The sequence below is a fragment of the Phodopus roborovskii genome, unplaced genomic scaffold (assembly GCF_943737965.1).
Source record: "Phodopus roborovskii unplaced genomic scaffold, PHOROB, whole genome shotgun sequence".
Lineage (NCBI taxonomy): Eukaryota > Metazoa > Chordata > Mammalia > Rodentia > Cricetidae > Phodopus > Phodopus roborovskii.
The window spans coordinates 50,452,784-50,466,696 of record NW_026126418.1 but is presented as its reverse complement, the minus strand read 5'-3'; the positions used below and the strand labels follow the sequence as shown (position 1 = coordinate 50,466,696).

General features: G+C 40.5%; 1 protein-coding gene across 6 annotated transcripts in view; it reads left to right on the top strand.

Annotated features, from left to right (window-relative positions):
* Positions 1-13,913, top strand: part of Fmnl2 (formin like 2) — a 270,688-nt gene that overhangs the window by 234,529 nt on the left and 22,246 nt on the right. For all 6 annotated transcript variants that reach the window (XR_007834547.1, XM_051184696.1, XM_051184692.1 and 3 more), the window contains 5 exons: positions 3,021-3,131; positions 7,505-7,654; positions 9,470-9,571; positions 11,288-11,600; positions 12,206-12,409. Coding sequence is in view for 5 of the 6 variants with exons in the window: in XM_051184696.1 (XP_051040653.1) it covers positions 3,021-3,131; positions 7,505-7,654; positions 9,470-9,571; positions 11,288-11,600; positions 12,206-12,409 (880 nt within the window). In the remaining variant the exon portion in view is untranslated. The remainder of the gene's footprint in view (positions 1-3,020; positions 3,132-7,504; positions 7,655-9,469; positions 9,572-11,287; positions 11,601-12,205; positions 12,410-13,913) is intronic.

Genomic DNA, 13,913 nt, shown 5'->3' with positions numbered 1-13,913 from the left:
TACTATCTTTAGGCCCCCCACCCTGTTGGCTACTGGAGTCTTAGCTACTACAGCCAAGAAGCTCCTGCCCCTTTGATATAAGAAAATGGGCTCTCTCTGAAATTTGCTGTGTTGTATATTGCCCACTTCACTCATTTAATGCTTGCTATCGTGGTCATTTGAGTTTCTGAAAATTACCATAAGTCCCTTAAAACACTTGTGTCATTTGCATATGTACTGGAACCCATTTCCTGTCATTTTACCTCCTGCTATGTCCAGGTTCTAAGGGCTTTGTTCACAGGTCACACTGTGCAGGATACTGCTGGATTCAGGTTGTCATCCTTTACTTGGAGCATAGGCTCTCACGAAATTCAGTGCATTGTTTAGACTTGCTTTCAGAAGCAACAAAGAAAGATGGAACAGCCTAACTATTTCTCTCCAGAAAATGAGACCTTTGATAAACTTCCTTGGGAATTCCATTGAGTTTCCCAGCTTCCCAAACAATATTGTCCCCATATTAAATCCCTTTAATGTAGTGTGAGACTTTAAAAAAAATTTTTTTAATAGCTGAAAACTGGCGGGGGGGGGGAGGGAGAACCCGGCAAGATATATGTTTTTTTTTTTTTTTAACTTTATTTAACTAGAGAGCCTAAACTGCTTTTTTTTTTTTTTTTTTTTTTTTTTACAAGATTTCAGGAGGATCACTTTTTTCACTAAAAGAATTTATGTGTTTTCTAAAGCTATCATGTACATAACTGTTCTAGTTCCTTGTCTTGCTGTGATGAAATGACCAAATAAAAAGCAACTAGGGGAAGAAAGTGGTTTATCTGACTTGCAATTCCAGGTTCTAAGCTATCACTGTAGAAAATTCACACAGCAGAATCACGAGCCAGCTGGCCATTGCATCACATCACAGCAGTAGCTGAGCAGGAATGAATGCCTGCTTTCTTACTTGCTTATTTTCAGATTGATTTGTCTATTCATAATATAGTTCAAGACCACTGTCTAGGGAATAGTACCACCTAGCGTAGGCTGGTTAACCAAGACAGTCCCCTGAAGACATGCCCAAAGACTGACCTAATGTATGTAGACCTTCATCAAGACTCTCTTCCTGGGCTGGAGAGATGGCTCAGAGTTTAAGAGCCCTTCTAGAGGTTTTGAGTTCAATTCCTAGCAACCACATGGTGGCTCACAACTATCTATAATGAGATCTGGTGCCCTCTTCTGGTGTGCAGCAGTACATGCAGGCAGAACACTATATACTTAATAAATAAATCTTTAAATAATTTTGGATTCTCAGATTAGTTTAGAATGCATGAAGTTGAATATTACCATTAACTATCTCAGTAACATATATTTGAAAAGAATCAGTTCAATAAAATAACAAAAATAAAAGATAAAAGAAATGGAGAGGGGGGAGGGCTGGCAAAAAAAGCTGAGAGGTCAAGGACTTGCCTAATGTGCCTGGGACTGAGTTTGATTTTTAGTTTCTGGGAGTCACGAATTGGTGGGAGAGGGTCATTAAGTGGTTTTCCAAATGCTTGTGAATCTGGTCCCTGATTGTTTTCCCTTCTTCCCAAAGTCTCTGCTGGGTTATGCTGTAGAGGCAAACATGAGTAAGGCATTGTTCCTGTCAATAGATTGTCATTGTTGAAAACAGTGTGGGTCTGTTGAAATCCATTCCTTATTTATTAAACTGGGGACTGATTTTGTTCTGAGACAGGTCTTAGGGCCATCTTTGTGAGAAAGCACTACAACCAAAGTGTTTATGATCTAGCTGCTGGGAAACTGCATGGAAAGATGGTACAGGATTAGTTACTAACTTTTGGTAGAATAGAGCTCAAACTGATTTTGCTGAAGTAATTGCCTTGTGGTGAGGCTCAACAAAATGGTTTGAATGTTACTCTTTGTATTAATTTTCACATTTTATATGATCTGTATCTCTGAAGTAATTTGTACTTTATTCTATACACCTACATAACTGTCTTGAAGTCTTGAAATTAGATTAGCATAGCATCTGCTTCACCCATGGAAAGTGTATGTTTGGTGTGTGTGGTGTGTCTTGTGTTTGTGGGGTTTTTTTTTGTTTGTTTTTGTTTTGTTTTGTTTTGAAGACAGGTTTCTCTGTGGCTTTGGAGTCTGTCCTGGAAGTAGCTCTTGTAGACTTGTCTTGAACTCACAGAGATCCGCCTGCCTCTGCCTCCCAAGTGCTGGGATTAAAGGCGTGCACCACCAATGCCCAGTGATTTGGTATGTGTTAACCATTCATAGTCCAGTTATAACCATGTCCATCCCTTTAAGAATTCCTATGCCATTAAAATTGTTTCCCATGTGCTCTGCCCTTCAACCTTAAGTATCTGATAATCTCCTTTTTTATCACCGTAGTTTGAGATGCTCTGCACATTTGACATGGATGAAATCATACAATGGGTGGCCCTTTTTCACTTGCATTTTTTCATTTACCATGATGTTCCCAAGTTCATCCATGCTGACACATGTATCAGTGCTTCATTCTACTTTATTGTCATAGACCATTCCATCATTTGATTATACTTCATTTTGTTTATTCATCGAGTGATGGACATTGGGCGTTTTTCCATTGTTGGTTGATATATGTGGTATTAAAATATTTATGTACTTTTTATGTGAACACATTTCTTTATTTCTCTTAGCTAGGCAATTGAATTGTTAAGCCATGTGACAAACATGGTGCTGCATGTTTTCAAAGTGGCTGCATCAGTTTACATTCTCACTAGCAATGGCTAGTTTTTTGTTTTCCCTACATTTTTGCCAGTACCATATACATTTAAAATCTTATAGCCGCTCTAAGTGACTGTGAAGTAGTGTCTTGTTGTGGTGCCTCATTTATTCCTTCAATTAAAAATTTACAACTTTTTTTTTTTTTTTTAAGATTTAGAGATGCTAAAGAAAAAGGGACTGGTATAAACTGAGACTAGTGAAATGAAGTGCATGTTCACGATATGCTTAAATTGGGAGAAAGGACTTGGAGCTAATTTAACCCCTTGGAAATTTCATTTCAGGTGGCTTCTATGCAGTTTATTAATATTGTAGTCCATTCAGTAGAAGACATGAACTTCAGAGTTCACCTCCAATATGAATTTACCAAGTTGGGCCTAGATGAATACCTGGATGTGAGTATCACGATCTTTTTTTGGTGCTGTTTTAAGAATGGATTTATTGCCTTGTAACGAGTACGGTTTTTCTGCCTGCCGCCGCCTGGTCTTGTCCTGCCACCAAGCCAGCCCCAAATAACACACAGAGACTCTGTATTAGATATTATACTGTTGGCCAGTTACTACTTTCTTATCGGCTAGCTCTGTCTTAAGTATTAACCCATTTGTGTTAATCTATGTATTTCCATGTGGTCTTCTTACCCGGAGCCGGCTGCCGCATATTGCTCTCTCCGGGCTCTCCATCTTGACTCCTCCTTCCTACTTCCTATTTCCTCCTTGTCTCCTAGTCCCTCCTATCTTCCTTTCCTATTGGCCAACAGTGCTTTATTATTAACCAGTATGAGAAACATACAGAATGACATCTCCCATCATCTCTTTTCTGTCTAAATAAAAAGAAGGATTTTAACCTTAACATAGCAAAATATATTATACAACAGTTATCAAGTAAGAATCACAGTTAACAATATTTAGTCCATTAACATTTAGCAAGATTTGAAGAAAATATTTCATCATCTATTCTATCTTTGTGTGTCTAAAGTCTAAGTAACTTATCTTTAATCCTAACTAATGAAAACTATAACCATAACTATCTGTCTTCAACTCCTTCAAAGACCACAGAAGGATAATATATAAGCTCTAGAAATGACAGAGACAACTCACTGCCTGGTCACGCGAAGTTCTTTTGTAATCTTCCATCTTCAGCCCATAGGCCATAGTGTGTCTAGCAGACTCTTCAGCAACGCAGGAAACTTTAAACTGTCTTCTTGTATTGGCAGTTTATCAGTCATTTTTCTCTGTATCCTGTAGACTGTCTGGCAGACTCTTTCATGAAGCAGGAACTCTGTAGCAATGTCCATCTTCAATCAGCAGTCACTTTTCTGTGGGCCTTGCATGACCAGTTTATACATCACAAAGTCAAACAGTGCAGACAAGAGCAGTATCTTGTCCAAATGGCTAGTCTTGTCACATTGGAAGTAAACTCCATAACAAGTTTCTTCAATGTCCATCTTCCTTTCTGACGCAGGTGGTGTTGCCAGGAGCATTTATGTCTCATTGTCAAGAAAAAACCCTAAACCATTTTAAATGCCATTTTCTGTAGGTCTTTGAAAGGTTTGAAGAATTTCTATCATCTATCTTAAAATACATCTCTGTGTATCTTGAAAAACCTAACTAAACTCTAAGCTTTGACTATCATAGGTAATTATCTATAATCTGTACTCCATTATACATTACATTTCTAACTAAGCTCAATAAACACAATACCTAAACAAGAGGAGAAATATACATATCACCTTATTGACCTTAAATTGTATCAATAAATGAAAATCCATTCCAAAACAAAGTATTCATATCTATATCATAATTCCCTTTTTACCTTTAAAAAGATATTGGTTGTGATCATTAACCATTTATAACCAAGTCCATTTAAATGAAAACAAACATTTATAAACAATATTTGGGAATTTGGGCGTCGTCCTTTCCAAACTACTTCCTGCTTGTAAAGGGCGCTGTCATGGGGGAATCCTAAGAAGACGCAGAAATCCTGGTTATAGTCTGCGAGGCTGTTTTGTCCAAGCTGTTTTGAATGTTGGATCACCAGCGACTCTGTTTCAGGGGGCCTGGCTTGATCAAACCACATTAGTCTGGAAGGAATCCACAGCTTTTCATTTTCTGTGGAAACAAAAATAGAAATCCTTTTCCCCAGTAACTTGTCCTTGAACTTAAATGTTGGAGTCAAAGCATTTTTAAAATATATAAATTGAATTAATCCAGCAGCATTTCCTTTATCAGTTGTTGTTATTTTCTTGGCAGTCAAACAACATAGAGACAACACAATAGTATACAGTAACCAGATTTTTTCTAAGCTTTTCATCTTTACGTGGCTTTATTATTACTGTTTATTTTACTTTTATTTTTTTATTTTTTAAGACAGGGTTTTTCTGTGTAACTCTTATCTGTCCTGGAATTTACTCTGTATACCAGGTTTACTTTGAAAATCACAGAGATCTGCTTGTCTCTGTCTCTTGAGTGCTGGGATTAAAGGCCTGTGCTGCCATACCCAGCTGTTCTCTCTGTCTTTTTTAAAACCATGTTTTTTTTTTTTTCCCCAAGCCTATGTATTTTTTTTTAAAACACACTGTAAACTTTTAGCACCTTTTCTTAATGTGAATCTGTCTTTACTGTAAATCTTTATCTTTTTCTGGCCATGAGTCTTTATCTGTTAAACAACAACATTGTTAAAATGAAAGTCTTTGTTTCTGCTGCGATTATCAAAGATGGTGGCGGGTACTTTTACCGCCAGCAATTAAAGCTGTGGTCACTGCCCTGGTCAACGCTGCCGTACAGCAGGCATGCTTTAAGTGGAAGTTCTTACTAGCCACGTTGGGTGCCATTTGTAACGAGTACGGGTTTTTCCTCCCGCCGCCTCGCCAGCCCCAAATAATACACAGAGACTCTGTATTAGATATTATACTGTTGGCCAGTTACTACTTTCTTATCTGCTAGCTCTGTCTTATGTATTAACCCATTTGTGTTAATCTATGTATTTCCATGTGGTCTTCTTACCCGGAGCCGGCTGCCGAGTACTGCTCTCTCCAGACTCTCCATCTTGGCTCCTCCTTCCTCCTTCCTATTTCCTCCTTGTCTCCTAGTCCCTCCTATCTTCCTTTCCTATTGGCCAACAGTGCTTTATTATTAACAAGTATGAGAAACATACAGAATGACATCTCCCATCATTGCCTGTTCTCTGAGGTTCACTTCATAGTAACTCCAGAATGTCTAAAGCACTGTGAGGTTAACAATTGCCACACTAGTTAAAGGGAACCAATTTGAATGATGCAGTTTGCCAGCAAAGCTGGATTAAATACAGAATTCCTGGGACATCTGTGGGTCCACCGCCTGCAGCCCTTTAGTGCTGGGGTCCGACAGCCTCTGAGAGCACTGTTGCAAGTTTTCTTCACTTTTGAGCTCTGTCTGGATCAAGTCTCATTGCATCCTTCATCAAAACTGGAGAAAGAAAAAATTATTTTGGGGCACTCTTGAGACCCAATCCGAGCAGGCAAGATCAAGCCAAGAATGTTGTAGAATGCATTAATGCTTAGAGCATAATAATGTAGTGAGAAAATGGACACTGGAGACTTCCTCCTGAAGCTGTTAGTTCTGCTAAAAGTGTTTGCTGCTTCAGAACACTTGCTTTCACTTCTTGGGAGAAGGGAGTTTAGTTTCTTTTTCTTGCTGCCTCATAGAAACACCAGCCTAGTTCCCTGAAGTTCTTAATAAAGAAACAGAAAGTGTATGTGCTATTCATAGATGTACTCCAGGACCTTTGTGTCCACCAGATGTACACTCCTCTTTGTCAGGAAGCTTTTATTCTTCCTTTCCCATATGAATGTACTCTGTTTTAAAGATTCCAATTTAAATCTAAGAGAAAAATCATTTTTCTTCAGAAATTATGTCATGTAAAATTTCTCTTAAAAATACCAACCCCCTAACCCTGCACTTCTTTAATCATGGTATGTTGGTGCTCTACCATGATGGACAGAGATCATTAGAAGAATAATATCCTATGCATCTAATATATAAATATTTATTTGTTTTAGAAGACTGCCCTCTTTGCAAGTGGTCATTGGTATGCTTGTTAACTTACTGGCATCATCTACGTGCCGGATATTATTCTGGCCCCATATTTCCCCAGAGGAAGTCATAATGTGTGGTTCTCATGGGTGAATTGTCTAATTTCTTCAGCCTCTAGTGTCACCTGAGAAATAGCTAGCTGGGTTGCTTCAGGACCCTTGGTCTGGAACACAGTGAACTGGAAGATACTTTCTGATTCCTAAAGGAATCCTGCAGGGCGATTTCTAGCACTGTGAACTAAAATAACCTTGAGTCAGGTATGAATACAATTGGTAGCTCCTAGCTGTACTCTGTCCCCAGCCACTGATTACAGTCCTGGTAAGATGCCCCCCCCCCCCCACTGCAATCTTCTTCATAGCACTCCTTCATTTTCACAGGGCTTGTAGTATTCCATTTGAGATCCTCCTTTAATGCTTCTGTGGTCTTGAGTTTTCCTATCTATAAATGTTTTAGGTTAGAGTGGGAAGGATTGGAGGGATGTGTGTATGTGTATATGTAGCATGAATGCATGTGTATGTGTATCTGGGAAATGGTCTGGCCGTACCTTCTTCACAGCAGTGTGCTGTCATTCTCTTGGGGTGATGTATTAAACTCCGGTGGGGAAAGGTCAGCTACTTGTAGCAGAGTGAGTAGAGGGTTAGGTAATTATGTGTCCACAGATAAGTTAATACTATCTTCTCTGGAATTTTGAATTTTAGAAGCTGAAACACACAGAGAGTGACAAGCTGCAAGTACAAATTCAGGCTTACCTAGACAACGTGTTTGACGTGGGGGCTCTGCTGGAAGATGCAGAAACCAAGAATGCAGCCTTGGAGCGGGTGGAAGAACTGGAGGAAAACATCTCTCATGTAAGTGCACCTCTGAGAGGAAAGTGCACTGGGGTGCAGGGTGAGCCAATGCTGCCTCTTGTGGTAGGAAGTGGAAGCATTTGGAGTGTAGCCATAAGCAGCTTCTGGGCCAGAGAGCCTTCAAATTTCCCCTGGTTTTAAAGTAGGAAGGTATGGATCTTACAGGAGAAACCCTTGCTTTGTTTCCACTTCAACCCTGTTCCATTTCTCCCAAGTCACATGCACTGGCAATCCTGGTTGTCAACACAGAGGAGTAGGATGGTTGACGGTGTAAGGGTTAGAGGGAAGGGGGAACAGGGAATCTGTTGTAAGAGTCTTAAGATCCATTTTCTCAAAGTGTCATGAAAACCCAAGGCATAGGACTGTCTCTTGTCTCTGATACAAATCTCTACATTCCTTCCTCAGCAATGCCTCAGATGCTAATCGGGTTCATTTCAACTGTACATATTTTACAGGAGATCACTGGCTTGGTCAACTGTGGTCTTCTCTGAAGAAGCAAGTCCTTCTGGTCTAATGTCATCTGTACAGCGGGAAATTTATTAACTGAAAACAAGTTAATATGAACCCAAAAGTTTTGAGGTGTTAACATATTTAATATTGAAGAATAAATTATTTCTTAAAAACCCCAAGCACTGTGAGGGCTAAATTCTTGTTCCCCCTGCCCAGTGGTATACCTTGGACCTCATACATGAGAGGAAAACAAAATTCTTGTTATGATTTGATTGGAATTTTTCTTTATTATGAAGTGAATTGTTTCTCTTTGTAAGGATATTATTTTTCACTGGGTGGTCATGGCACGCTCCTTTAATCCCAGCATTTGGGAGGCAAAATCAGGTGAATCTCTTTGAGTTCTAGGCCGGCAGTTCCAGGACAGATGAGGCTACACAGAGAAACTCTGTCTTGAAAAAAAAAAAACAAAAGAAAAAAGAATTTTAAATATATAATTTTTCTCTCTAAAGAATGCTTTTGTTTCCCACCACTTTATTTTAGACTATTTCATGTGTTTATATTGTCCTTTACCATCACTGTGAAACTGGTCTCCTCATGGCTTATAGTAAAATCAAGGCTCTCTACTTTCATAACTACATTGACATGGTTGGCGTCTGCTTAGTAAGAGAATTTTACAGGTCCAATTATTTTCTTTAAAAGATTTGTTTTCTTTCTTTTTTCTTTTACTTTTCTCTCTTTCTTTGAAATTACATTTTTGCAAATGTCTATCCGCTGTTCTGCCTTGCCTCCTGTGACTATGTCCAGGGTTGTAGAACTTTATGTGACAAGGAACTATTTAGCACATAGCTTACTTCCTCCCCTCGCCCCTCACCAGCCAGCCTTCCTATACTGATTTTTATAGAAGTAACTGTCACCATTTGGGTAGTTTGGGTTAAAGTAAACTACAGTACTTTGTTTAGCTGACTAAAATGATGTGGCCATGATTTCTAGATCAACATTTTGCAGTAGCTTCTGCATGATGATCCCTTTTAGGGGAGGGTGGGAAGGTGGCCCCTCCACTCTTCCCTAACTTTAAAACTTTTTCTGCTCTTGTTAGCCCTAGGACATGGAGGGAGACATGGCTCTGCATGTTCAAACATGGAGAGACTGATGTATGGGTCATGGAGGCTACATATATATTATTAATTGACAAATATATCTTCAGAAGCACAATGTAAAAATTAATGTTTCCAAAAAAGTAGCTTGTAGAACATGTGCAAGACTCTAATAGGCCCCTGTTTGTCTGGGACCTGTACTTCTGAGGACCCAAGAATCTGGTCAGGATGTTGTGTGTTGTGACACCATTTCTTTGTCACTATTTCACAGCTGTCTGAAAAGCTACAGGACACGGAGAATGAAGCCATGTCCAAGATTGTGGAACTGGAAAAGCAACTCATGCAGAGGAATAAGGAACTGGATGTTGTCAGGGTAAGTGTGCTGGCAGCAGCTCCCCAGGGAGGTGTGGCACGGAATTCAGTGTGCTCCAGCTTTAGGCTGGTCCGATGTAGAGCATGTTCTTTACAGAGGCGAGTGCCGATGCAGTGTATTTATTGCAAGGGCGGTACTCCAAAGTCCACATAAGGTATGTGTGTGTACCCACGTGTGTGACATCAAAAACTCCAGCTTCAGTATTGTCTTCCCATCTTGGGGAAGCTGAATTGGTTCTGTGGATCCTCTATGTGGTTTTAAATAAAAACAAAGCATGGGTTTGATTCATGCCACTTTTTTATTTTTATTAGGACTTGGCCTTCATTGTATTTATTTACTTTGCTTTAACTCAAAACCAGATTTGTTGGTTGTTATGGAAACAATTTACCACATAGGGTAGACCTAACGGCATTTACCCCAAACCAAAATCCAATGCATTTTATTATCAGATAATCCTAGCTATTTGACTTTGCCTTACTGTCATTTTACTTTAAGTGTCAGTCACTTATGGAGTACCATCCATGTGTTTGGAACTGTGTAGACCAGAAAATAAACATGAATGGAGGGCTTTTAGGCACATGGCTTGCCTTCACACCATGGTTAATGTGATGGCACATTTTATGTGATGGTTATCGTGGCTGTGCATGCTGTTTGGTATTCCAACACATCCTACAGTTAGCTTTGCATATTTATTTCTGGCATACCATCAAGACAAAGTTGTGGCATATGGGTTCTATTCAAGTTCAGACACTTAGATTATTGTTGATAAGGGTGTGAAGAATGTTTCCATGTCTGTAGGAGGTCTGTGGTAAGAGATGACACATGTAAGGCCCAGCCAGAAAGTTCAGTTCCACAAAGCCACTCACAGTAGAATAGCCATAGACTCTCAAGAGAAATAGTCAGGACAGTCTTTGAACTGAATTTTAACTTTAACTTTGTTTTATACTCTAAACTATGAGAAAGATAAGTAATTAGTGTGGGAAGCTTTGGGTTGTTTTGTTTAAATGCATCACCAAAGGAAAAATATTCCAGCAGTCACTGAGCTCAGCCCTGAGCTCAGTCAAGGGCCAGAGAAATCAAATTATATCCCTAGCTCCTGATCACTCATGAATAAGTCACTCAGGTTTTGCAGAGTTTGCTTATATTTATTATATATCTTCTTGAGACAGGGTCTCATTCTATAGTCCTGGCTGGCCTGAAAAACCATTGTATAGACCAGGCTGGCCTCAAACTCACAGAGATTGGCCTGACTCTGCCCCCTTAAAGGCTGCACTGCTACATCCAGCCTTTGCAGAGGTTTGAATCCTAGTCTGATTTAGGACCCTTTGTCTCTTCTTAGTTAATGTATATCTAGGAGTTACAAATAAATTTTATAATTAGTGAAGGAAAGCATGCTGAACCTCCAGGACACCTGTGAAATGTTCCAAATCCAATTTGGGGGATAGAATCATCTCTGCTCTGTGCTTCTCTGCCTATGGAGAAAATGGAGTTAAGTCCTCTTATATAATGGAAGGACATGCTAGAATATATTGCATGCATTATTAGTTCAATTGGTAATTACTGTGACTCTGTATGTTCTGGCTGAATTCCAGAGACTCCCCCAAATGTCAGAGTGTGAGCTCTCTCTCCACTCATTCTCCTCAATTGGTGTACCCAGTACATACAACTGGAAATGTCCTGTGAAGTCAAACATCTGACTAGGACCTCTTTTTGCAGGAAATCTACAAAGATGCAAATACCCAAGTTCACACATTGAGGAAAATGGTCAAAGAAAAGGAAGAAGCCATTCAAAGACAGTCTACCCTGGAAAAAAAGATTCATGAACTGGAGAAACAAGGGACCATTAAAATTCAGAAGAAAGGGGATGGGGACATTGCCATACTGCCAGTTGTGGCCTCTGGCACATTGCCCATGGGGTCAGAACTAGCAGTGGGTAACTATGTAGGACCAGTTACAGGGGCCACCTCCTCAGGCCCCTCACCCCCTCCTCCCCCACCTCTACCTCCATCATCAGACATGCCTGAAGCCGGTAAGAGGCCCTGGGGCTGGGGGTAGATAATTACCTTCTTATATCCTTTTACTTACTTTGCAAACATTACATTTTGAGGGACTGGATAAAAATGGCTTAGTGGTGAAGAGTGTGTCCTGCTCTTATAGACAACAGCTTCCCTCAGCACCCATGCAGAGCGGCTTACAAATACTTATAAGTCCAACTCCAGAGGATCTGTTGTTGCCTGTGCAGGCACTGCACTTGTGTGCACATGTTCACACCCATAGTGAAGATACAATAAGTTACGACAGAAGTTTCCATTGAGATTAAGGTTGTGAATCTTTATGTCACCTTAGGTTATAATATTTTCCCATTTGTCAGTAAGGAAATGTTTACCATTATAAGTGTTTTTTATTTTTTTCACACATGCTTTATTTTATTCAAATTGCTTGTATGAGTGATGTCAATGTTTGGGTGTATGCCACAATGTGCCTGTAGAGCTCAGAGGCCACCTTTGTAGTAAGTAGTCATCCGCTCTTCTATGGGGTCCCCGGATCTAGCTAGCATTTATTACCTGATGAACTGTGTGGCCAGTGCCATTTCTCATGCTTTCTGTGTTCATGATGTTTTCTTTTCTTCTCTAGTGCAAAATGGACCAGCATCACCACCCATGTCACCCCCTCCTCCCCCACCACCTCCACCCCCTCCTCCCCCACCTCCACCCCCGCCACTCCCAGGTCCCACAGCTGAGACTGTGCCAGCTCCTCCTCTACCACCCCCACCTCCCTCTGCACCCCCGCTGCCCGGGACTTCTTCACCCACAGTAGTTTTCAACTCAGGACTAGCAGGTGAGAGCACAGGATGAAAATAGGTACTTGTGTGAGAAACCCCAATTTCTCTCCCCCTGGAGAGCTAACACTGCTCTCTCAGTATCAATTAGATCTTTGTCATCTGTACACATGCCTTATAGGACAGTTCTGCTAATAAAACCAGTGAAGGGGAGATCGTCAGACATGAGGCATCGGCCCATGAGTAGCCTTGGTCACACTCTTCCTATTGGGAGCTCTGACCTCATCACCCAGCCTTCCACTGTCTTTACCCACAGTGGCCAGAGCTCTGAGCTGGGTACTAATAGTGAGTGTTATTCTTTTTTGAGGGATTTGGAGTGTCGTTTCTAAAGAAGAACATGTCATTATGAGTAAATGCCCAACCCAGGCTTGCAGGCATGCCTTCTGAACATTTGTAGATGTCAGAATTTGCTAGAAGTTTTATGCTTCAAGGGAAGGTGGTGCTGACAGCAGTTTCTTTACGTTTCAAAAAAGCTTCCAATTAATTCATGTCCTCCTGTACACCAGGACATAAGGGTGTGTGTGTGTTCTGTACCAGAAATAAAAGAGACACAGGTGTGAGAGAGAGGGGAAGAGAATTGCTCCAGAGCCTTGAGATAAGTGACTATTTTTCGACCCTCAGAAATGGAATTTTACTCTTTAATACCAAGCTGTTTCATTTAGAGTGTCTCTGAGTTTGGAGTTGTTCTGAGGCGGCTGTACCTGTGACAGTGGGTGGCACTGTGCTGAAGTTGCCACCCTGTGCCATGGGGCTCTCAGCTCTGAGCTGGTTGCCATGTGACACTGAGAATTGCTTTGAGGTTGTTATGCTTTGGTACTGGGTAGCTTTCTCTGTAATAATGAGTAACCATGCTTGGAGGTGGCTATCCCTGTGATGCTAAGTAATTCCCCTCAGAAGTGTCCTTGTGAGTACCTGCTCTGAGGTTGCCACTTGCTGATTCCATGCTGCTCTCCTGTTGGGTGAACTATATAATGGTCTTAATTTTCTTTTGGTTATTGCTGTGATAAATGCCATAACCAATCCAACTTGGGAAGGAAAAGGTTGACTTTAGCTTACAGTTTATCATAGAGGCAAATTAGGGCAGGAACTCAAGGTTGGAAGGTTGAGGCAGGACTGTGGAGAAATGATTTTTACTGGCTTGCTCCTCATGTCTTGCTCAGTTTGCTTTCTTTTATGAGGACCTAGGGGTGGCACAGCTTACATTGGCTGGGCTCTCTACCATCAACCATTACTCTATGAAATACCTCATATCTTGCCTACAGGTCATTCTAATGGAGACATTTTCTCAACTGAGGCTCCTTCTTCCAACATGACTTTTAACTTGTGTCAAGTTGACCAAAAAAAAAAAAAAAAAAAAAAAAGAAAGAAAGAAATGACCAATACACTAACACTACTCTGAAGGTGCCACTTTGTGTTACTAGGTAGCTAGCTGTGTTTTAAGATGACTAGCTATCTCTGTGACACTGGGTAGTGCTGCTCTGAGGTGGCTGTCCCTGTGATACT